The following is a 22,790-nucleotide window of genomic DNA, read 5'->3' on the forward strand; positions in this document are numbered from 1 at the left end:
CGATTTCATCCAAAGAATAGACGACTTATTAAATGACAACCCAACAAATGTGTGAAAGTTTAATACATACTTTGATTTGATAGTATGTTAGAATATTAGAAAAAGTTTGACGAGAACAGACCATGCAGCCCAGCAAAGCCTGCCAATCCTTTCCACCTAATTTCTGCAGAATAACATCGTCGAGTTTTGAAGGTTTCTAAAGCTACAGAATATTCTGTACCACACTAATTGCTAATTTATTCTGTGTGTCTGTGGTTCTCTGTGTGAAGAAAAACTTTCTAACATGCAACACAGATGGAAACTTGTTAAAGGTAGATTTTGTAATGTTCCTGTTAACAAACTTGTTCTAAGTAACAGCCAAGATCCACTGTACTAATTTCTTTCATAATTTTAAAAAACAGTCATGTCACCTCTTAATCTCTGTTTGTTTAAAAGGAAAAAGTTCCGCTCCTTCAGGCTCTCCTCAAAACTTGTCATTGCAGTCCTGGAATCAGCCTAGTTTCTTCTTAAAGATTTCTGTGTTATTGTAATGTTCCTTAAATGGAAGCATATGCGTAGCCACTATAATTTTATTTTAATCAATATTTGAATTTTTTAGAATAATTGCATATTTTACTATGAAATCTCCCGTCTTTCTCATTGGTCCAGATGACGTTCTTAACATTAGCTCTCTGAGCCTCTTTTAAAAACGGAACATTGACAGTTCTTTTCCTTGCATGTTTCTTATTTTCTACAGCACACCAAAAAGAGTGTGTAGCCTTAATCTCGTGCTGAATGGGCCTCAGAGCTCCATGTGTTTCCAATTCCTACTATGTGCATTTTAATATTGTTATTGAATGACTGCGGAATAGAAAATGACACGTTTAAGATCAGCTTTCTCAAAATTAGGCACTGTCATCAAATTATATGAAGAAACAAGTAATCTAGAATGAATGGGTAGGAGAATTTGAGTATTCCTGGGATGTTTTGAAAATCTTTAATGGGTAAATGAAGGGTGATTCCACTAATTAGCAAATTTTTATAATTAGAGACTATTTACAAATTAGGAGATTTTAATAATTGGCTTCAGTAAAGAAAATATCTTTAAGATACCTTCCAGTTCTTTGAGAAGCATTTTAAAATCAATTTATTTGTTTACTTACAACTCATATCAGAAATCCGGGTGGGTTAATTATTACTGAATGAGAAAGAAGTATGCGCTTACAAGCTTTCTCATATTTCTACCTGGCCTTTAACTGACAGTAGTTTTATGTGTCTTCTTCACTTGAATGCCTCCCTTTACAACAGTCCTAGCATAATATGGCCATTTAACACAAACACTGAATGATATGGCAGGGACTTAACACATTTATGGTTAACTTTGTGTTTCTCCTTCCTATTAAATCTCACTCCAAATTTTCATGTAGTGCCTTACAAGTACTCTTCATTTGACCCTCATTCATGAGGACACCAATCAAGCTACGTTAAAGTTCAGGAAAATAACATACTTTACTGGAGTCGACTCTGAAATTCTTCTAAGTGGTAGAATGCATAGGTGCATCTAATTGCTGGGCAGATGGTAATGCTGTGTATCCTAACCCAGTGTCTGTAAGCAGAAAATACTTTAGCTGAAGTACAGGAAAATACTAATTACAGAGATACATATTTATGCACAGATAGAACAAGAAGTTGAAGTGATCTCCATGTGCTCTCAAGTAGTAATGAATCCTTTAAAATTACTTCTCTGGACTCTCCCTTTCTTTTTTTTCTTCCTTTCTTGGTTTTATTTGCTGTCTCTAGTTTCTGGCTGGCGACAGCAACCTCCTCTCAGAGAACCAATTTGTTTCCATCCGCAAGCCTCCCCAAAGATTTTTTCCAATAACTCTTCTAAAGTGTTTACACATTATAATCCCAACCCTCCCCGCCACCACACCCCCCTCCCCTTCCCGCCTTCCCCCCAACCAACCAAACAAGCTCCGTTCCTACTTAAACTTAGGAGCTCTACCATAGTAAGCGTATATATTTTTTTAATGTATCATGCCTTCTTTTGCCTGACTTAATATTTTTTTGCACAAACATGACCCCTTCCCACCACACATGTCTGCACCATCCATGTGGCCAAAAATTCTCCCATTTACAATCAGTTGGGAGCATCCTGCGTGTTAATAAGCCCTGCAGGGCAGTTTCCAAGCACAGCAGACACTGTGTCACTTCTGTATGCTTGTGCTCTATTCCCCTGGCACCATGACTTCATTACAGACTGAGGTCACCATCTCCTGGGGTCACTCTTCTGGCTGGCATCATTGATTCATCCTGGATGAAAATAATCCCTGGCTGCCACTGGCACTGAGCTTTTTGGCCGGTGGAGTTCTGTTGTCTGTAGACTCCAGCCTAAACATGCCCTTTACTGCCGTATCCAAAGTTCACTCCGTAATTCCCTCGTGGAATTTGTAAGGAAAATATTACATAATGATTTGTAAGAAGTTTATTACTCAGCAAGTTGCTACCTTTCTAGGGAATGTATCACACACTTTGTAGTAATCCTTTTGGATAGGAAGCAAGTTAGTTAAACGTAGGACAGACATGCCAGACTTTTACCAGAATTTGATGAGCAATGAGGAAGTATCCGTGCAATTCTATAAACAGATGTGGTGTTTAAGCATACAACTGGCAGCTGGGCCTGTTTGTTCAGCACATGTCTCTAATATGTGTGCACTTTTTTTCAGATAAGGAGCTTTATTCTGCTACCTTCAACAACTTCTTGGGCACAGAGCCAGTGATTCTAAGAAACTTGGGCCAGCATCGTGTGATGAAGACTGAATATTTACCATCCTGGCTTAACGGTAAGACTTGTCGGTGCTGTGGGGGTGTGCAAAGAGGGTGACAGTCTACCCACTTTTACACTCTCACGGGGTTATACTATGCAGTCATTGGGATGCTGTTTAGATTTTATGATGTAAACCAGGTAATGTGCTGTAGTTATTGAATCAGCCTGATATCATCCTGTGATGTAGTATACATGTTTAATCACATAATGAAATCACTGGACCCTTGGCACTAGAAGTGCAGAACAGAGCTATTGGCCTCTTTGTCTAAGACGAAGATGATGTAGACCATTCGAACATATGCCAATAAAGCTCCCTAATCCCATTCGTATAACATCTCCAAAACAATATTAAGTTTTGAAGGTCTCAAGTCCTCCTGTGTACCACACTACTTGGTAACTTATCCCATGTGTCTAAAAAATTGGCTCACAATTTACAAGTAACTGGGCCAGACATATAAGGGGTAACCTGTATTTTTTTTTTTTTTTCACACTACAATGATCTAGTGTTCATACTGTTTACAGTTTTGTAATGGACTCTTCCGTTCTAGTTTAACACAGTAAACGGGTGACATGTGCATGTGCATCAAATATTGTAATTTTGTAATTTTTAAAGTTTTTTTTTTTTCTTCTTTACTCACCCAGAACCTGATTTTGTTGCATCTACATTTGTGGAGGGAAACTGGGGAGATGATAAGATTTACTTCTTCTTCAGTGAACGAGCAGTTGAGCTTGACTGTGACAATGAACAGGTTGTGGCTCGTGTGGCTCAAGTGTGCAAGGTATCCTTTTCTCTTTCTCTCTTAAATTTATCTTTCTACTACTAACCTGGTCTGTTCTAAGTGAATATCAAATAAGCAACCTGTATTATAAATAATCTTTTGTTAGAGGAAAAATGATCTCAAAATGCTTCACAAGTATGGAGATGCATTACAAAATGTTTATACTGTATGAGGTTTTTAACACAGACAGGACAGCTAACTTGCTTTGGGTACCTCAGAGGAAAGAACTGACCTTGGTGGTGTTTGAAGTTTAGCGCTTTACCCATTATACCACATTATTCTTCTCACTTTCTCATTCTCTTTTTAGGGTGATGTGGGAGGGGCTCGTACCCTTCAAAAGAAGTGGACTTCCTTCCTGAAAGCCCGTCTACTCTGCTCCATTCCACATCAGCATGTCCACTTTAATAAAGTCCAGGCTGTCTTCGCTCTTGGGAATGGGCAGGAAACCATTTTTTTTGGCATTTTTCAGGCACGCTGGTGAGTTGTGTGGTCTTTGCTCTAGGTCTATATATAATTATATATATATATATATATATATATATATATATATATATATATATAATGTTGCCTGTTCACAAATAATTGTAGTGTTTGTCATGATGGCTAAATTATTTTGTTTAATTTCATCTAGGAAAACCTAGTCCTACACTAAGCCTAACCCTTCACAAATTTTATCTGAAGTCTTCTCGTTTCACATTGTTTCCTTTCATTTATAAAGCAGCCTGTGCTGACACTTGCTTTTTACTTGATGGATCATATTGACTTTCTCTTGTACATTAGATCAGAACCATCACTCTGTATGGCAAAGAGCCCAAATAACATGGATTTCCAGACAGTGATGTCTATACTGAGTGGGCATCATCCTATTGTATTTGTTTTAAATTTAATTGAATGACAGATTAAATTAAGCGCTAAGTTCTGTGTCAATGTCCTATCAGAAGGATAGGATTTCTCATAGGGTAGGAGAGTTGAAGCTAGCTTCTTTATTCACTTGTTATACAGTGTTGGTTTTTTGTTTTTTTTCCTCATGTTGTGTAAGGGTGAATTGTTGTTGTAAACTTAGTCCAGATGGCTCTGTGGAGCAGACCAAACCAGCATAGTTTATTCAGATTTAAGAATTCTAGTGTTTGTCTTGATTTACATGAGTTGCTGGTAAATCAGATTTCTGTGAGGGTAGAAAATTAAAAAAAAAAAAAAAATACATCATCAGAAGGTGACTGTTGGTGAAAAGGGAGAATAGTAGCATTAGCAAGATTGTCTATTGATCCCTCCTCTCTCTGTGTCATATGACAGGAGTTTGTTTTTACCAAAACGACAACTTCCTTTCCAAGGGAAATGGTCTTGTATGCCTTATGTGGCCACAGTACTTTGCAGTACTGCTCTGGATTATATGACCTGCAGCACAGGATGAAGTAGACTTAAATAATGGCTGCTGGTTCTGTCTGCATGAACGGAGCAAGTTCTGTCTTCACTGCTAAATGGAGTTTGCATGCGGAGAATAGATGTCTAGTGGATATCCCTGATTCCTCTGTTTCTTTTCTAATTTCTCTGTGTTAATTTGTCATTGCTATAGCTTTAATTTTTTTTTTTTCTTTTCTGTTGCAGGGGTGACGTAGATGTGTCCGCTGTATGCCGCTATAATTTAGCCGACATTACAAAGGTGTTCAATGGGCCTTTTAAGGAATTTCGTGAATCAGCACAGAAATGGGGTCGCTATACCGGTCAGATCCCAACACCCCGGCCAGGATCAGTAAGTACCTTTTGAAGCTTAGAGCTGAGGCGTTTGCCAGTAAAGAGAAATCTGAATTTGATGAGGTTAAAGTGGTGGAGGATAGGTTTGGCTCAGATGATGCACTTAACACTCTGGTGACATACAATCCGGCAACAAACAGGATTCACATTGGTGATGCCAAATTAGGAATAATGAGTACTAAAATAAATGACGTAGTTAGTAGCTGCATCACAGACAGTATAGATGTGTCTGTCCTGTTAAATAGGAGGCATTGAAGGATATTGCCATACCTTTGATGGTAACAAGAGTGCCTGGCATTACTTTGGCAGTTGCTGACTACTTGGTGTGGAATCATGAGTTCCTACTGCTTTGTGTAGTTTTCTAGTCTGTTGACTGCTCTTCAAGTAAATTTTCCTATTGGAAGGTTTTTTGTTTCATGCTTTTGATTTGGTGAGAATTTTGTGATTAATAGATACATTAAGATAAACATGTAAATATCCCATAAACACTTGACCAAGTAAGTGTTTAATTTAGATTTTAGTAAGTTGAATGATTTTTGAATTGAATGAATGAATTTGTCTAATTGAAAAAGGCAAAGAATTAACTGAGATTTGGAGCAAAATAATTAAAGGCACATGCAGCAAATGTTTTATACCTATACATTTGTAAGTGTAAATTAGCACATAAGGACTAATTAAATCCAGTAAGTAGGTTGGTGAACTGCTAGTGAATGCTTTAAAAGTCAACATTAAGATTTTTCTTTGCCTCCATTGATCAATAGCCATCTGGTGCAAACAAGACATTTCTAAAGTAATGCACTTTCACAAGTGTGTGTGTGTGTGTCAATAAGTAAGCTGTGGAATTTTTAATTTTAGGAAGACCACTATAAATGGTGTTCACAGTAGACCAGAGATGAAAAAATAAAAGCATGAATAACAGCCCTGGTAGCAGGATAGTCTAGATAGGATAAAATACAGTAAATGATCCTAAGATGAAAATAAGCAGATTTGCAAATAGCTTTCATATGAGCTTGGTTCAGAATCCAACACAATAAAACAGATGTTGACACTGAATGTTTTTTCTAAAGCAATTGACATTAAAGATGTGTAATTAAGATTAGTTCTAGGTCCAATACATATCACTTCACTACGTTTGTCACATTTTAACTGTTTTATACAAGGGAACATTACATTGACTTACTAAATTTGTATAATCAAGTTTTTTTTATTTGCTGTTTTAGTAGGCCTGCTAAGTGTGCATCTCTGTGATTATGCACTTCTGTTAATGCATTCAATGTTGTTTGTATCATTATAACGGCCTCATACTTCAGAAGATTCTACAATTTAGTTATTTTGTTTTTTAGCATAGGCACCTATTCTTCATAGACCCTAGACTGAATAAGCTAGTTAGAAAATTGGATTATTGAATGAACAACTGTAGACCCAGGCCAAATACAAATTTGATATTTTGTGTCCATTTATACACAAGTCGCTAAAAGTTGAAATGACTCTTAAGTCATAGATGATTGGTCACATTGTCGTACTCTTAAGTCATGCACAAATTGTGTATTTTTATTTTTGAACTAATTCCATTGTGGGATAAAAATGGTAATTGAAAACTCCTTTTTTCGCTTTTAAAGAGTAGTGTGATTTTTTTGCTTTATTAAGTTAAGCCATGCAGAATTTTTAAGAAATTGGTTCATTTTCCACAGTCCCACACTAAAATTCCAGGCCTAGCCCTTGTGTCCATTTAGGTGGTATTCATTAGGCTAATTGTAAGAATTATCTAACAGAGAAAAAAGGTAACATTGAATTTTTTTTTTCTGCAAGAAACAAAGTCTAATCTTACCTGCAAGGTTGATTTGGTTCTGCAATGAGAACCTCATGTCCAGGAAAAGGACATAGATCAGGTTCAACTCCATTCACTAAGTCCAGTGTCTTTTGATATGAAAGAGAAATACCTTTATGTTTACTCTGTGGTACATACTAAACAGTTTAATTTAGCTTAAATAAAAAGGTTCTGAGCTTCTGTACAAAGTAGTCTAACTGGAGAAAAAATAAAATGAATAACTACCAGAGATCTTGGAGCCATGCAATGGATTTTTGGTTTGACTCTGCCCTACGCAGACAGGCATGAAAGGGGTTAGATTAGGTCTATCTCCCCATGGGTTTTTATTTCTGCAGTAAGGGGCAATTGGGGGGGAAAAAATCCAGCAAATATGTCTCATTTCATGGATTCCCGCAGTTCAAAGTGTGCATTCACTTTTTAAAGACTTGCTAGTTATAGTTGCTGCAGTTTTTCCCCACAAAAGTAGCTGACCAATACTAGTCCAGTAATGTGCTATATAGCCGGCAGCAGGCTTTTATGGAACTCACTGAATGTTTGGTGCAGAGCAACAAGCAGTCTAGAGAGGGGACTTGATCCATCACAGGGAGGGACATGTATTCATTTACAACGAAACTTCCACACTTAAACAAAAAACAATTTAAAGTCGTCAGTTTAATGTCTTTCTGCATCAGTGAAGTTGCAGCATTAACCGCTATCCTACGATGTCTTTCCATTATTTTATAATGAGCTTGTACTATAACGGATTCTGTTATTTAAAAGAAAAGAAAGTTGTATATACGATATAAGTGTTTGTTGTGTTTATAGACTATTCCTTAAAGTGAACAAACCCTGAACTAGAAGGTCAGGTGATATTGTGCAACTTTAGAATATATTCCACATCATATTAGTGTTTCAAAATTGTACTGTTTTACTATGTCAGTATTATCTTCTTATCCAGTGCATCACCAAATGGCACCAAGAAAATGGCTTCAACAGCTCTCTCCAGCTTCCTGACATTACACTAAACTTCGCCAAGAAGCATCCTCTAATGGATGACCAGGTGAGCGAGCAACCCTTGCTGGTGAAGAAGAATGTCAACTTCACACAGATTGCAGTCGACAGAGTGGACACTGTTTCCCAGGGATCATATGAGGTGCTCTTTATTGGCACAGGTAATATAGTGCACTGGTTGCGGTTTCTCTTGAAAAATGAATCTAATGGCATCTAAGCATTTTTTCCCTTCTACATTTTGTTTTTTCTCAGCGGAAGGTTGGCTGTACAAAGCTGTAATTGTGAAATCGGAAGTGCACATCATAGAGGAATTGCAACTTTTTGAAACAATCCAGCCTGTAGAGAGCCTGAAGATCTCCCACACTGAGGTGAGATTCTGCAGGCTAAAAGCTGGATGGCTGCTGATCATTCTTGGAATTCAACACCCTACTGAGCATTTTTGCTGTATCTAAGTATGTTGTTCTAGGATTGTTTGTGACTTAACCTTCCTAAATAGACTAAATATATATATATTTTTTTTAAATAGAAAGTTCTGTATATAGGCTCCCGTTCAGGTGTGATCCAGCTGCTTCTGGCTGACTGCAGTAAATACAGCTCTTTCCAAGACTGCACACTGGCTCGGGACCCCTACTGTGCCTGGGATCGTGAAGGCAGAATGTGTGTGCAGGTTGATCGACACTTCAGGTAAGATGTGTATAACAATCCATCACCAAAAAGCACAACTTGGCATGACAGTCTGTCACAAATCTAAACATGTAATTTGGAAACTGATATAAAGAAATCTGCTGCTGGAGAAATCTTACGTATAATTATAATACAAGTTGTTTACTGCCTTACTGTAATTGCATAGTATAGGGAAGGCAATTTGCAGTTTCATAGACTGGGAGACCTCATAATAAATATTTTTTCTAAAATAGTGTTTTTTAAAGTGTTCTATGTGTAATTTCTGTATATTTCACTGCCCCTTTTTATAATAAATACAGTATGTTAGGTGTTTGAAACAACATTTAGTGACTGCATATAGAATATGTCTATCATGGACAGGGGAGTGTAACATGATTCATGTTGCATTATCGCTTTGCTACTCTCACTAGTGCACAGACCACATCTTAAATATGCTAACTTATTATTTGTTCCATTGTTTATGTAGCAGATGCTTTTATCTAAAATTATCTATAAGATCAATGTTAGAAATGTTTGCGTATTTCTGTAATTGCAACAGTGGTAGTTTAACCCTTACAGCAGCCCACCAGAGCCAGAGTAACTTTTTTGGGCTTTAGGCTAGAGATTCACTAGTGGCCTCCCACTAGACACAAACTTAAAAAATAACACACAGACCCTCTTTTCATTGCTTGAGACCATGTGCTGCTGCCCCATATCCAAGAGGTATTCAGCTCCACTGCCAATCATCCGTGGTCTTGTGCTCTCACTATATCTCTTAGGAGATGATCAGGCACTGATACAAATCTTCACTCTTCTGGTATTCCTGCCTGTTGCCTTTCTGGGGCACCCAACACACATGGTGTGTACCACCCTGTGGTGGCCCATGTCTCCTCAACCTGGTGTAAGGGAACCAGAAGATTCTAGCTATATTACAGTAAATGATATCTTAAAATATTGCAATGTAATGTAAAAAAGTCAGGGTGTGAAGATGGGTGTGTTAAGAATCTCTCTCTCTCTTACCATCACACTCAGTTTTGGTGTCTGGTATAAAATTGCCAGTTGTACAATCTGCAGAGTTTTTTTGATATAAAATCTTAAAATACTTTTTTTTACAAAAATTGAGTTAAACTCCAGTAAAGCTAATCAGAAAGAACTAATCAATATTTAAACTATATACATTGAAATTTTCTTTTTATTATTTCCCCACAGTACACTTTCACTTGAGCAGGATATTTTACAGAATCCACGAAGGGTGGGAGAAAAGTTCCATCAGAGTCTTGTTCCAAGTTCAGGTTAGTATTTTCAGATTTCTTTTCACTGTAGTCCTTTGTAATGAATGTGAGATTATTTATGCCAGTATGACCTGGATTCAGAGTGCAACAATACAGCTGTGTTTTATTACAGATTTGAAAAGGGGTCACACCATGAAAAACCTATTAGAATAACTGTTAGCAGATGGCCTGCTTCAGCTGATGCAGGATCTCCATTCTGTTTAATCAAAAGAACAGCTTTTGAATTTATTTAATATTCTGTTTTCAGTGTTGTAAAGAAAATTCATAGTCAATATAGAATCTGCATGTTTTTTTTATAGACTGTGTGGTGAAACAACCGGTAAATGGACAGCAGTTTGAGTTGCACCCACCTAGTCTAGCAGCTAGATTTGCAGCTTTATTTTCCAGAATTGTCTGTGCGTATCACATTTAGGAAGGATGTTTTAGCAAATTAGACAGTTTTGCTTTCCAGATCCTGAATTATGGCATGATTTTACTTCCTTTAGTGATGAGAGATGGCACAAAGTCCCTATTGAAATTACATGCACTTTCAGGCGTCACATGTTTTGGTACTAGATAGTAGAAATGAAATGCTTCACCTTTTGAGGCTTTTTAAAAATGATTTCTTGAGTAATGTAGGGTTTGACAACTAAAAAGCACTGAAGGAAACTACAGAACAGTAGTCCTAATCAGCCCAAACCCTATGCTAGACAGATATTGTATATCTGAATGATATTTATCTAGTCTGGCTGTTACTGGCTCTGGACAGTTCAAACATTTAGAAAAGTTCTAAAGCATCTGTGGTAGAATGATTTATGATTTGGTGGCATGATCTGTGTTACAAATGGTTTTGGTACCTCAAGCTGTCCACATGAGAGGGGAGTTGGTATGACCAGTTGTTTTGTCTTGGTAGCGTAATATTTACTCTACTTTCCCCTTTTGTATTATTAATATGTAACCTTTGTCAGAATGCCTCAAATCTCCCAGACTTACGACTGTTTATAAGGTATTATAGTATATAACTTCTCCCCACCTTCCCTTCTACATCTATAACTTCAGGCAAATAGGTGTAGTAAAAGACAAGCAGGAGTTTAGTTACAATTTAAACAATGTATTATTGGTAATATTCATAAATAATAACAATATGCAAAGTACATTTGAATATTGGCAACCATACAACCTGATAAATGCTGATGTGTAGTTTCAGGTGGTACACAGACTTGTTAGTTACTTAAAAATGTCTCTAGTTAAGGCATCATTTGTGGTCAGCTTTCTACAGAACAGGCCGCATGCCTGTCTCAATATGGCTGCCGAGCTGTGCTCTTCATTGTGTTGTCCTTTTCAGTTCATGCATCAGTTTGGTAAGAGAGAGAGTGAGGGAGTGAGCAAATTTATAGATTTTCTTTCCAACCCCTACAGCCAATAGGGCGTCATAGTACTTAAAGGCTTCTGATACAAGCCAGTTCCAAACAGCCATACTTCAGACCAATGGGGTGATAGAACATCTTCACAACTGCCCCCCAAAACCTTATGTTAAGGTAAAGCTTGGCAGTTAGGCAGCCTGGCTTTCCTGCGGGGGGTTGAAAGAGAGACTTTAGCAGAGAAACATTTGTTTCAAGCACTTCCCCCAACTCTGTTGTAAAATTCACTTTCCTGACTTAGTTTTGCCTACGTTACAAATAAAGACATACAAAATATTTATCAACTTGTATGCAAAATATCACATCACAACAACAGTCATTGTGCATTATTTGAGGATGAAATAATATAAGAGACTCTTTGCTTTTGTCCTAAAGATGCTAGTTACCGCAAGTTCTATAAACCTCTGTTCTCACTATATATTTTCTGACCTGTTGCAGACAAGCTGAAGCCCAAGAATGTCACAGTTGTAGCTGGATCAAGTCTGGTGCTGCCATGCCAGATAGTCTCCAATTTGGCACAGACCCAATGGCTTTTCAATGACCATAGTTTGCAGTTGAAAAACGGCTTGCACTTTGATCGACAGCTATGTTCCCTTGTAATTGAGGATGTTGGACCTAGCGAAGCGGGTCATTATTCCTGCTTCTCTGAGGAGGCAGGGGTGAAGTTTATGGCAGAACGTTACCAAGTCTCAGTAGTGGCCAGCGTACCAGTCTTCATGGAAGCCCGGACTCAAGAACTTAATCTGGGTTTGGTCTGGGTGCTGGTGATCACCTTGGGAGCTGTCTGCCTTCTGCTGCTTGGGGCAGTCTTGTATCTTCGACGCAGATTGAAGGAGCAGTTAGGCAAAGGGGCAGAAATGAAGCCACTGGAAAGTACTTTGGTCTACCCCATCAGCCTCCCCAAAGAGCCTCGCAATTTTGTGCCAAGCAAGATGGCCGACCCTGAAGACAAGTTCTGGGATCCTGTGAACTATTATTATTCAGATGGCTCCCTAAAGATTGTGCCAGGGCATGCCCTCTGTCCTAATGGTTCAGCTGCCTCTCCAACCAGCAATGGCATTCCTGGGCAGCCTCTGCCCACAGGAGCCCTCCATTCACCCAGCAGACTTAGCATTGGCAACATCCGGGGTTCTGGAAGTAATGGCTACATCCGTCTGAATTTGGGCACAGAGGAGCGAGGTGAATTTAATGAAGAACTTAGAAAGTCAATTAAGCAGAGAAATGTGTTGCCCGATGCCAATCCAGAAGAGTCATCTGTTTAGGCTACCTTCTGCTTGCATTTTTGATACTACCTCATTTTCAAACGGTTTTAAGGAAAATCCGATGTTTTGGACTGTTTCAGTTTGCTTCTCTCCTGACATTTTCTGTAAGAGACCTTTTGCTACTGAAGAAGTCGAATGAGGGATTCATTTGTATTTAAAAAAAAAAAAAAGTGCGTATTGGTTGGAAAGTATATAAAAAGAATGAGCGCTCCAGTGATTTCTTTTTAAGATCACTCTTTTCCAAGCTGCGTGCTTATTTTGTATAGTTTTGAAATGACTGCAGTCCTTGCCCCATTGTGTCTGTTTGTTTCTGTTTTTCTTTCTGTGTTCAAAGACCACTCCTTTCTACTTTGGGATGTTGATTCACTCCAGCCCTCCAGAATTCATGCGCACAGCTGGTTTCCTGTGAACATGAGCAGCAGTGTATATAAATACACACAAAGTAATGGAGATTTGGAGACGCCCTTCCCAGCAGAAATGCTGCTTACAAACTGCCCAATTGAAAGGCCACCGTCCAGATAACTGAATCTCTTTGTGCCATAATATCTTCTCACTGGGACCATGATGCTGGCTACAGTATCTGAAACATTCGACCAAGGAGGCCCCTCAGCTGTGGCATCCAAGTTTGTCAAATTAAGTGTGTCTGCATCTGTCGGAGAGAAAGCCCAGTGACGGAGTTCCTGTACAGAGTCGGGTCAAGGTAAGCTCTTCTTTTTCTGATTGCTCTTTTGTCATGATGCTGATTGGCAGGCCTGGATAGTCCATTTCCTGCACAGTGACCTCATTGGCTAACGTTAAATGACTCATTCCTCCTGCTCCTCCATGTGCAGCTGCATGAATGTCATGATACTAACTTGACCAAAACATTGCTTCTCTACTCCCTAAACTTAAAGCCCCTCTCATCAGACACTGTTTAATGGATCTCTTTTGAGAAAGCTGTGTGTGTGCATACCTAATTTCCTTTTTTATTTTTGTACTTCTTTTCCCTGCATCATTAGGGCCAGTCCTTTCATCCTGTTCTGCCAGAGCATCTGTAAGTTGTGGGGGATCTCCACTGGCAAGTCTAGTTACACACTTTTTGTTTTCTTCTCCCACCTCTGAGACTTGTGCTCTTCTGCAAGCAGGAAGACTTGAGCTGCAAAATGGATGGATTGTGTTACAGAAGACTGCAATGTAACTTAAAAGCTTTTACTTTTTATCTTTTTTTTAATGAAGGGATATATGTTGTATTGTAACTTATTTGCCTGGTAAAGGTACAGTATTTATTATTCCTGTAAATAGTTTCTTATTTTTATATACAAATTAAAATTTTAAACCATTTTTGCTCTTCAACTTTGCAGTTGAGAATTTCTTAACCTAATCAGCAGTAGGCCTTCCAGTTGTGGGGCTGAGCCTCCTTGCCTGACAGTGACCTTCTAGCTGGGAAGCAGTAGTTACTAATTCACTGATTGGCTGATAGTTGGCTGATTCACCCCACATTTCTTCAGATACACCAGGGCAGTACACAGAATGAAATTTACAAGACAAACCCCACCACACTGACTGGGACAGTGCGCAGATAGTTTCAGAGCTGATCTTAAATGACAGGCTCTGAGCACACAGGACTCATTCTTCAGGAGGCCTGCCAAAGACTAGCAGCTTTAGATCAGATTAAACGATGCAAAATGATGCGACTTGAGACTTATATCTATAGCCCTGTCCAATTGGGGCCCTCCAGTAGTGCCTCCTGCTGTTTACTGAGCGTATTAGATATTGCCCTACGATATGGGTTGATTTACAGGTGCCTTTTTACTTTCTAATGGATTTGAGACCTTAAACAGGTTAACAATATTTGAACTGTAGTAAAGAAAAGTCAGAAGCACCTTAAAGTTTGGAAAATAAAGGATAAGAAACTAAACTTAGAAGATCCTGAAAAGTAAACAACCACTATGTTTAAAGCCTGTGTTGTTGTCCAGCATCAGTATCTAGGACTGATAGTGAGCCATACTCTGGAGTCACAAGTGAATACTATGTCCTCAGGCGTAATTGAGGGGGGGGGGGGGGGGGTGACTGCTAACCACACATCCATCAAGTAAAGGCAGCAAAGTATAAAATGATAGAACAACAGAAGAATCTTCTAACAGAATGTTCAGTGAGTAATGTTCCCTATGAAATGTCCATTGCCATGCATTTCTGAAGTATGTGATGTTGATAACGCCAAGCCCCACTACAGCCTGATCCAGGAAGTCTGACCTCCTCAGCATGTTATGTCATCTCACTTATAATAATAATAATAATTCTTTACATTTATATAGCTCTCTTATCACTACTCAAAGCGCTCTCCATGCATCGAGGACCCAGGACTTGAACCCATGCTTATTTACTGCAAGGCAGTAGCACTACCACTGTGCCACCTGCGTGGATACTTAAATAGTTTCAGGTATTTTCTGTCGGTGCCACCAACCACATTCTGCTTATCAATGAGATGATAAAACACACACTGATTCTGAAAAACAAACAGAAATCTCTTGACTCCACATGTTGATACCACTAATAATTGTTTTAATTGTTATGCTGTTCCATTCAACTCAGACTGACCACCTGCACTGTATTTCTAAGCTTTTTCACAAGATGGTATACTCGGTGGTAAGCATCTACACACCCAGGTTTTACACCAAGTATTCACCTTCATGTGGTATGCATCACTGTCACCTGTGCCCCAGAACCACCAGTATGGAATGTCCACTGCCCATCCTCGACCTGCATGGAGTGATATCTGGTCACACCTATGCCTAATGATGTCAGGTTAGGCCAGCACTGATCATGTGATGCCAGGGTTTTTTGATAATGGCATTCAAATGCAGAGATCCTCCTCACTCTAACATAATCCAGGATTGTGGCATCCCAAGTGATGATGTCAAGTACTGCATTTGTTAATGACTGGTCTGAGGGTCTTACTGAAGTGCTGCTTCTGCTGTCATCGATCGTGTTTACCTGGACTGTTCTGGAAGCTGTGAAATTTGTGGATAGCATGACAGCCTCTGCCATTGTGTTTGTGAGGGACAAAGTGTGAACCTTTACATAGGGAAAAATTGAAGCATAAGCAAGTGAAAAAGTAGCTGTCCTCATTCTGACTGTCTGCATTGTTGCATCTTTTTGTGGGCTCTAGTCTGTTATAGAGGAGTGCAGTGAGAGGGAAAACAAAAGGTTTGGTGGTTCTTTGATTATGTGGGACACAAGGCAATGAAACTAATTCTTTATGGCTGCCTACTACAATAACCTCAAATCTTAATTAGGGTTGGTTAATTTGAGTACCGGGCAGTACAGTGGCACACATGTTGGGACTGCTGCTTCATAACAGAAGAAAAGCCCAAAATTGGGGGGGGGGGGGGGTCAGGGGTTCTGGGATTCTGAAAAACAGAGCATGTGTTTATAAAAAAAAAAAGTCTGCTTTAAAAAGGAAACTTTCCATATATCAACAAATGTACAATATTTGGAGTAGCTACCCATTTCCTTTAAAACTGCACCCATTCTCTTAGGTCCACTGCCTGCAGTGTAGTTCTGTCGTTCCAACTATCTTGGACAACTCACCCCAAGTCTCCTGCAGAGTTCGTCTCTCCTGATATTCCTGGAAACCCTCAACAATATGAAGATCAGGGCTCTGAGAAGCCCAAACCGTTTCTGTAAAAACTACAAACTTGTCTTTGATCGTGTGCTTGGGCCACTGTCCTGCTGCAGAGTGACCTCCTAGATGGGAGAAAATCTGCTTGTACTTCTCAACATGAAGATTCCACTAATTCTGACCAGATCCCTAACTCCTTTTGCAGAAATGCAGCCCCAAACCTTCAAGGAGATTTCCCCGTGTTTCACATTTGCAAAGTGTACAGCGAGGAGTACGGTTTCACAGTATTAATATTATACAGGGCATTGGCACATTGCACATGGTGTCGTTGTCAATTAAGATGTCTGCTCAGCAGATGGGGAACAAGACCACCTCGGCTGAGGGTGACTTGTTATAAAGCCTGATAGCTAAGGTAGGAATGACCTCATGTGGCACTCCTTGGATCAACACTGTTGTCTCAGTCCGTTACTGAAGATGCTTCTATTTTTCCAAAATCATATACACGGCATGATTGTCCACAATAGTAAGCAGCTTCCTGAGTGACTCCTTGTTCCACCACTTTCTCCAGTGAGTCCAGTCTGACTCCCAGCACAGACCCAGCATGTTGGTTGTTGGCATCACATGCACTAATGCTATTTTCTCAGCACACTGACGCACAGAAGGTGGCACTGGCCACTACAGACTGGTTAAAAAAAAACGTGAAAGAATGGCCTGCCTTCACCAGATGACCTCCAGGCATTCATGTATGTGTTGGTAGTCAACTCAAGCCTGTCATTCAGATGCCCATGGTACTTGTGTTAAGTCCTCATTTCTAACCATTTTGTGCTTTCCTTCAGACATGTCCCATAATCGTCAGTCTGGTATCATTTTCATGGCATCGGTAAGGCTCTGGAACGTCTATTCAATGGAAGTAAAGAAGGTGGTGGTGATGAGTAGTAATACTGGACATCATAAAGTGGGGTTGACACAGAGTCAAGTCCATCACAACAGCAGAGGAAGGAACAGGAATCTCTCTTTAGGACTCCATGAGGTGTTCATCATCGTCAAAATATGTATGAAGCATAAAGTTGACACACTGTGAATACCTGTGGTTCAAAGTCGAAGTTAGCTGTGCTGTATGATTTAATATTGCTTAACTGCCCTTTGATCAAGTTCCAAACATTTTTTTACATAAAATAAGCAAGATATTTGGTGATTGTTTTTATTCCATTAATGGCTACTCTTCAGTGCCATTCCCTATAGAGTTCAAAATGTCCACGAGAGCAGAACTCGAGGCCTGCCTGTATGTATGCGACGCTTGGGGAGACACGTCAGGGTCTCACAATGAGATAACTTTACAGTTACAAGCTTCACTCATTAGACGTGGCCATTCCTTCCATACACACATTTTATATTTGTATTGTGCCTTTCAGGGGGAGTACTACTCAAAAGAGCTTGCTGTGAGTATGTGACGCTGTGTGAAATGAAAAGGTAGAGTGCAAAAATCAGAAACGAGTGTAACCGAGCCGGTAAGGGTGACCTCTGGAGAGTAAGGTCTCTGGAATGGCAGATCCGCTTAAAGCTGGGGTGTCGAACTCTGGTCCTAGAGGGCCGCAATGGCTGTAGGTTTTCATTCTAACCATCTTCTTCATAAGTGACCAGTTTTTCCTGCTAATTAACTTCTTTTGCATTCATTTTAATTAACTTGACTTGGGCCCCTTAGTTGTTAAACAATAATGAGACACAAAACAAGCCACCACCTGATCAGCTCACCTGTGCCCATCACACAATATCTGAAAATAAAAAAATGTCTGCTGTGGCAGAATGAGAGCAGCAACAAGCCATGAAATTAAATCTTCTTTCAGCTGCTCCTTAGGGGTTGCCACAGCAGATCATCATCTTCCATATCTTTCTGTCCTCTGCATCTTGTTCTGTTACACCCATCACCTGCATGTCCCCTCTCACAACATCCATAAACCTTCTCTTAGGCCTTCCTCTTTTCCTCTTCCCTGGCAGCTCTATCCTTAGCATCCTTCTCCCAATATACCCAGCATCTCTCCTCGGCCCAAACCAATGCAATCTCACCTCTCTGACTTTGTCTCCCAACCGTCCAACTTGAGCTGACCCTCTAATGTCCTCATTTCTAATTCTATCCATCCTCGTCACACCCAGTGCAAATCTTAGCATCTTTACTCTGCCACCTCCAGCTCTGTCTCCTGCTTTCTGGTCAGTGCCACCGTCTCCAACCCATATAACATAGCTGGTCTCACTACTGTTCTGTAGACCTTCCCTTTCACTCTTGCTAATACCTGTCTGTCACAAATTACTCCTGACACTCTTCTCCACCCATTCCACCCTGCCTGCACTCTCTTTTTCACCTCTCTTCCACAATCCCCATTACTCTGTACTGTTGATCCCAAGTATTTAAACCCATCCACCTTCACCACTCTACTCCCTGCATCCTCACCATTCCTCTGACCTCCCTCTCATTTACACACATGTATTCTGTCTTCTTCCTACTGACCTTCATTCCTCTCCTCTCTAGAGCATATCTCCACCTCTCCAGGGTCTTTTCAACCTGCTCCCTACTATCGCTACAGATCACAATGTCATCAGCAAACATCATAGCCCACGGGGACTCCTGTCTAATCTCGTCTGTCAACCTGTCCATCACCATTGCAAATAAGAAAGGGCTCCGAGCTGATCCCTGATGTAATCCCACCTCCATGTTGAATGCATCAGTCACTCCTACCGCAGACCTCACCACGGTCACACTTCCCTCGTACATGTCCAGTACAACTCTTACGTACTTCTCTGCCACTCCCGACTTCCTCATACAATACCACAGCTCCTCTCGGGGCATCCTGTCATATGCTTTCTCCAGGTCCACAAAGACGCGATGCAACTCCTTCTGGCCTTCTCTATACTTCTCCATCAACATCCTCAGAGCAAACATTGAATCTCTGGTGCTCTTTCTTGGCATGAAACCATACTGCTGGTCACTAATCATCACCTCACTTCTTAACCTACCTTCCACTGCTCTTTCCCATTACTTAATGCTGTGGCTCATCAATTTAATCCCCCTGTAGTTACTGCAGTCCTGCACATCCCCCTTATTCTTAAATATCAGCACCAGTACACTTCTTCTCCACTCCTCAGGCATCCTCTCACTTTCCAAGATTCCATTAAACAATCTGGTTAAAAACTCCACTGCCATCTCTCCTAAACACCTCCATGCTTCCACAGGTATGTCATCTGGACAACGGCCTTTCCATTTTTCTTCCTCTTCATAGCTGTCCTTACTTCCTCCTTGCTAATCTGTTGCTCTTCCTGATTCACTATCTCTATATCATCTAACCTCTTCTCTCTCTCGTTCTCTTCATTCATCAGCCTCTCATAAAGTACTCTTCCCATCTGCTCCACACACTCTCCTCACTTGTGAGTAAGCCATGGAATGAAATAACGAGTTTAATTAACAACAAGAATCGGCTTCTCATTAAGAGACTGGTTGGAGTTTGAAATCCCATCCTGCTCTGTCCGCTCATTTCTGTTTGGCTGCCATTTAATGAAGAAGGGAATCAATTCAGAGGGCTGAATCCTTAAAACCAGGGCTATTAAAATGTAAAGAAGTTAATTAGCAGTGAAAGCTGGTCACTGAGTAGGAGAAGGTCAGAAGGAAAACCTGTAGCCACTGCGGCCCTCCAGGCCCCGAGTTCGACACCCCTGCCTTAAAGAAACAAGAGGGTCACACCAAAACTGGTGTCCTCGATCTACTGTCTCCGACGATAAGCTCTGCCTTTAAGTTGGGAGGTTTGCGTCTGGATACCAGTTATGAGGTGGGACAGAGGGGTCGGGAATAGTAAAACAGCTGCACGTGCTAACACAGGTGGCCAGTTAGAGACCAAAATAGCACCTGCTTTCAGAAATCCTCGGCACAACACAATTCCCAGGGGAAGGAAAGTTGGCTGCCATTCTCCTCCTGTTTGCCAGTAGCTTCTGTCATTTTTTCCCCCTCCCCTTATCATCCAATTCCACTCCAGCTTCTCCAGAAGATTGCAGTAAGGAAGACGCTCCACGTGGAAGAAGAGAATGCTTTGGAAGGCAGCAGTGAGTTTCAAGCAAGTTGTAAGAGAGTGTTCATGCTATGGGCCCGTGTCCAAAAACAGAAGAGTTCAGCTCCAAATAAAGGCAAACGGCACATCTCGAGTCTGACAGAGAGATCTCGCTCTTGGACCTGGACCAGGAGAGACTTGGTCTTAAAAAAGAAAAACACACACACACACAGAGAAGAAGAAGAAGAAGAAGAATTTGCCAACAGTTTAAAAGATGGTTGCAGGCTCTTGTGACTCTGCCCTGCATGAGACACCACAATCCACGCTTTCTGCTGTCTTTTCTCACCCCTCAGAAGAAGCTGTCATTTCTGAAGGCCTATGTTGGCCAAAAAAAAAAACCCAACAAGGGCAATGAAAATTTTAAAGGTGGTACATAATGGGGGTATGGGGGGGTTCTAACTTAAAGAGGTGGGGATTTGCTTTGACGCCCACCCACCTGCCTTTCTCTGACCCTGTGCCAGTCCGTCGCCAAGGCACACTGTGATGATTAGAGGCATTGATTCATTTTTTTGCACTCATTTTGAGGGACCCTAGACTTTGATTTTTAACATCGGCCTTTTTGATTTAAAGCTTACTTTGTTTTGTGTCATTTCCACCACCAGTTTACAATACAATACAAATTTATTTTTGCATAGCCCAAAATCACCCAAGAAGTGCCGCAATGGGCTTTAACAGGCCCTGCCTCTTGACAGCCCCCCGGCCTTGACTCTCTAAGAAGACAAGGAAAAACTCCCAGTAGGGAAAAAATGGAAGAAACCTTGGGAATGGCAGTTCAGAGAGAGACCCCTTTCCAGGTAGGGTGGGTGTCAAAAAGAAGGGGGTCAATACAATACAATACACAGAACAGAACAAATCCTCAATACAGTATAAAAATAAAAAGATTACAAGTATGGAGCAGAACTTAACAGTAGATGATATCCCATAATATGATTTGGATTTATTTAGAGTTTGCTTCTTTATGATCGTCTCCATAAATAAAAACATTTTAAGGGATAATAATAATAATAATAATGCGTCGTCAGGAGTGATGACCTTTTGCTAACGACACAACGGGTTTAAAGGGCGCAGGTCCCGGTCCGAGTTTGTGGATTCAAACCCCCCCATGTGCTCAAATCCCATCCGTTATGACTTTTGACTTGTGCCTGTTTGACTTTTGACCTCGATTTTGACTCGTGTTTTGGTTTTTGTATTTAAAGATCAAGTCAAGTGGCTTTATTGTCAAACAATCCCCACACTGTACTGCAGCATACAGGGGCAACTGCGGTGCAACACCTCCATAAACACGGGACAAGTGCAAGACCGGTAAAGAACTGCCCTGTACTCTAAATAGGTAAATACGTAGGGAAGGGAACAGAAAGTAACAATCTGAAATACAAGGGGGAGTCAAGCTAAAATTAGAAAATGGGATGAACCTTAACAGAACTGATCATGTCGTCTCCACCCTCCTCAAGGCACTTGTGCCACCTGTCTGGAAGTGCCAGCACAATAAAAGGTTTGGTCTCGTCCTCGCCACCACTCGTGCACCACTTTCTTCACCTTGTCATCTGTCTTGAATCAATGACCACCCAGATGTTTTTTTAGTGGTCCAAAAAGGTGGAAATCACATGGTGCCAAATCTGGTGACCAAGGAGGATGTGGCAATACCTCAAACTTCAGTTTCTCCAGACAGGACTTGGTGTTCTTAGCAGTGTGTGTTCATCGTCTTGTAGCAAAAGGACTCCTTGAGACGGCAGTCCCCACCGCCTTCACATTGGTCTCCAGCAAGTCCCAGTAACTTGCCCTAGTGACTGTAGTACCCCTCGGCATGTGATAACTCAGGTGCACGAGTGGCTGTGAGGACAAGACAGGTGGCACAAGTGCATTGAGAAGAGTGGAGACGAGATGATCAGTTTTGTGAAGGTTCATTCCATTTTCTAATAAATCCCACTTTCTAACTTTAGCTCAACTCCCCCCTCATATTTCAGAAAATGAAGCTCCATCCCATTTATATTTGAACCTTGAGTGTGACAGAGGGGTGGCTTGCCAGTGCAGAGTTCATTTTTGCTGCCCCTCAGGATCCCAGGTTTAAACCCGTATGTAATTTGCTCTCCTTGTGCTTTTCATCTGGGTGCTCCATTTTCCTTCCTGGTCTCAAAGCTATGGTTTGGCCACCTCTCTGTCACACTCAAGGTTCAAATATAAATGGGATGGAGCTTCATTTTCTGATTTGGATCTATTACAAAGTTGAACCTAGGTGGGACATCTGAGTACAAAAGATATAAATGATGATCTTTTTACTAACTAGGGGGCTTCACCCCCTGCTCGCTTTGCTCAAAACCCCAACCCT

General features: G+C 40.6%; 1 protein-coding gene across 1 annotated transcript in view; it reads left to right on the plus strand.

Moving 5' to 3' along the window:
- Positions 1-14,104, plus strand: part of sema4c (sema domain, immunoglobulin domain (Ig), transmembrane domain (TM) and short cytoplasmic domain, (semaphorin) 4C) — a 38,986-nt gene extending 24,882 nt beyond the window's left edge. Inside the window, exons 7-16 of the mRNA XM_028797615.2 lie at positions 2,706-2,822; positions 3,449-3,585; positions 3,893-4,062; positions 5,191-5,335; positions 8,103-8,316; positions 8,408-8,523; positions 8,682-8,839; positions 10,028-10,110; positions 11,949-13,472; positions 13,771-14,104. Of these exons, the coding sequence (XP_028653448.2) occupies positions 2,706-2,822; positions 3,449-3,585; positions 3,893-4,062; positions 5,191-5,335; positions 8,103-8,316; positions 8,408-8,523; positions 8,682-8,839; positions 10,028-10,110; positions 11,949-12,772 (1,964 nt within the window). The 3' untranslated portion in view covers positions 12,773-13,472; positions 13,771-14,104. The remainder of the gene's footprint in view (positions 1-2,705; positions 2,823-3,448; positions 3,586-3,892; positions 4,063-5,190; positions 5,336-8,102; positions 8,317-8,407; positions 8,524-8,681; positions 8,840-10,027; positions 10,111-11,948; positions 13,473-13,770) is intronic.
- The last annotated feature ends 8,686 nt before the right edge of the window (positions 14,105-22,790 follow it).

The sequence above is a fragment of the Erpetoichthys calabaricus genome, chromosome 1 (assembly GCF_900747795.2).
Source record: "Erpetoichthys calabaricus chromosome 1, fErpCal1.3, whole genome shotgun sequence".
Lineage (NCBI taxonomy): Eukaryota > Metazoa > Chordata > Cladistia > Polypteriformes > Polypteridae > Erpetoichthys > Erpetoichthys calabaricus.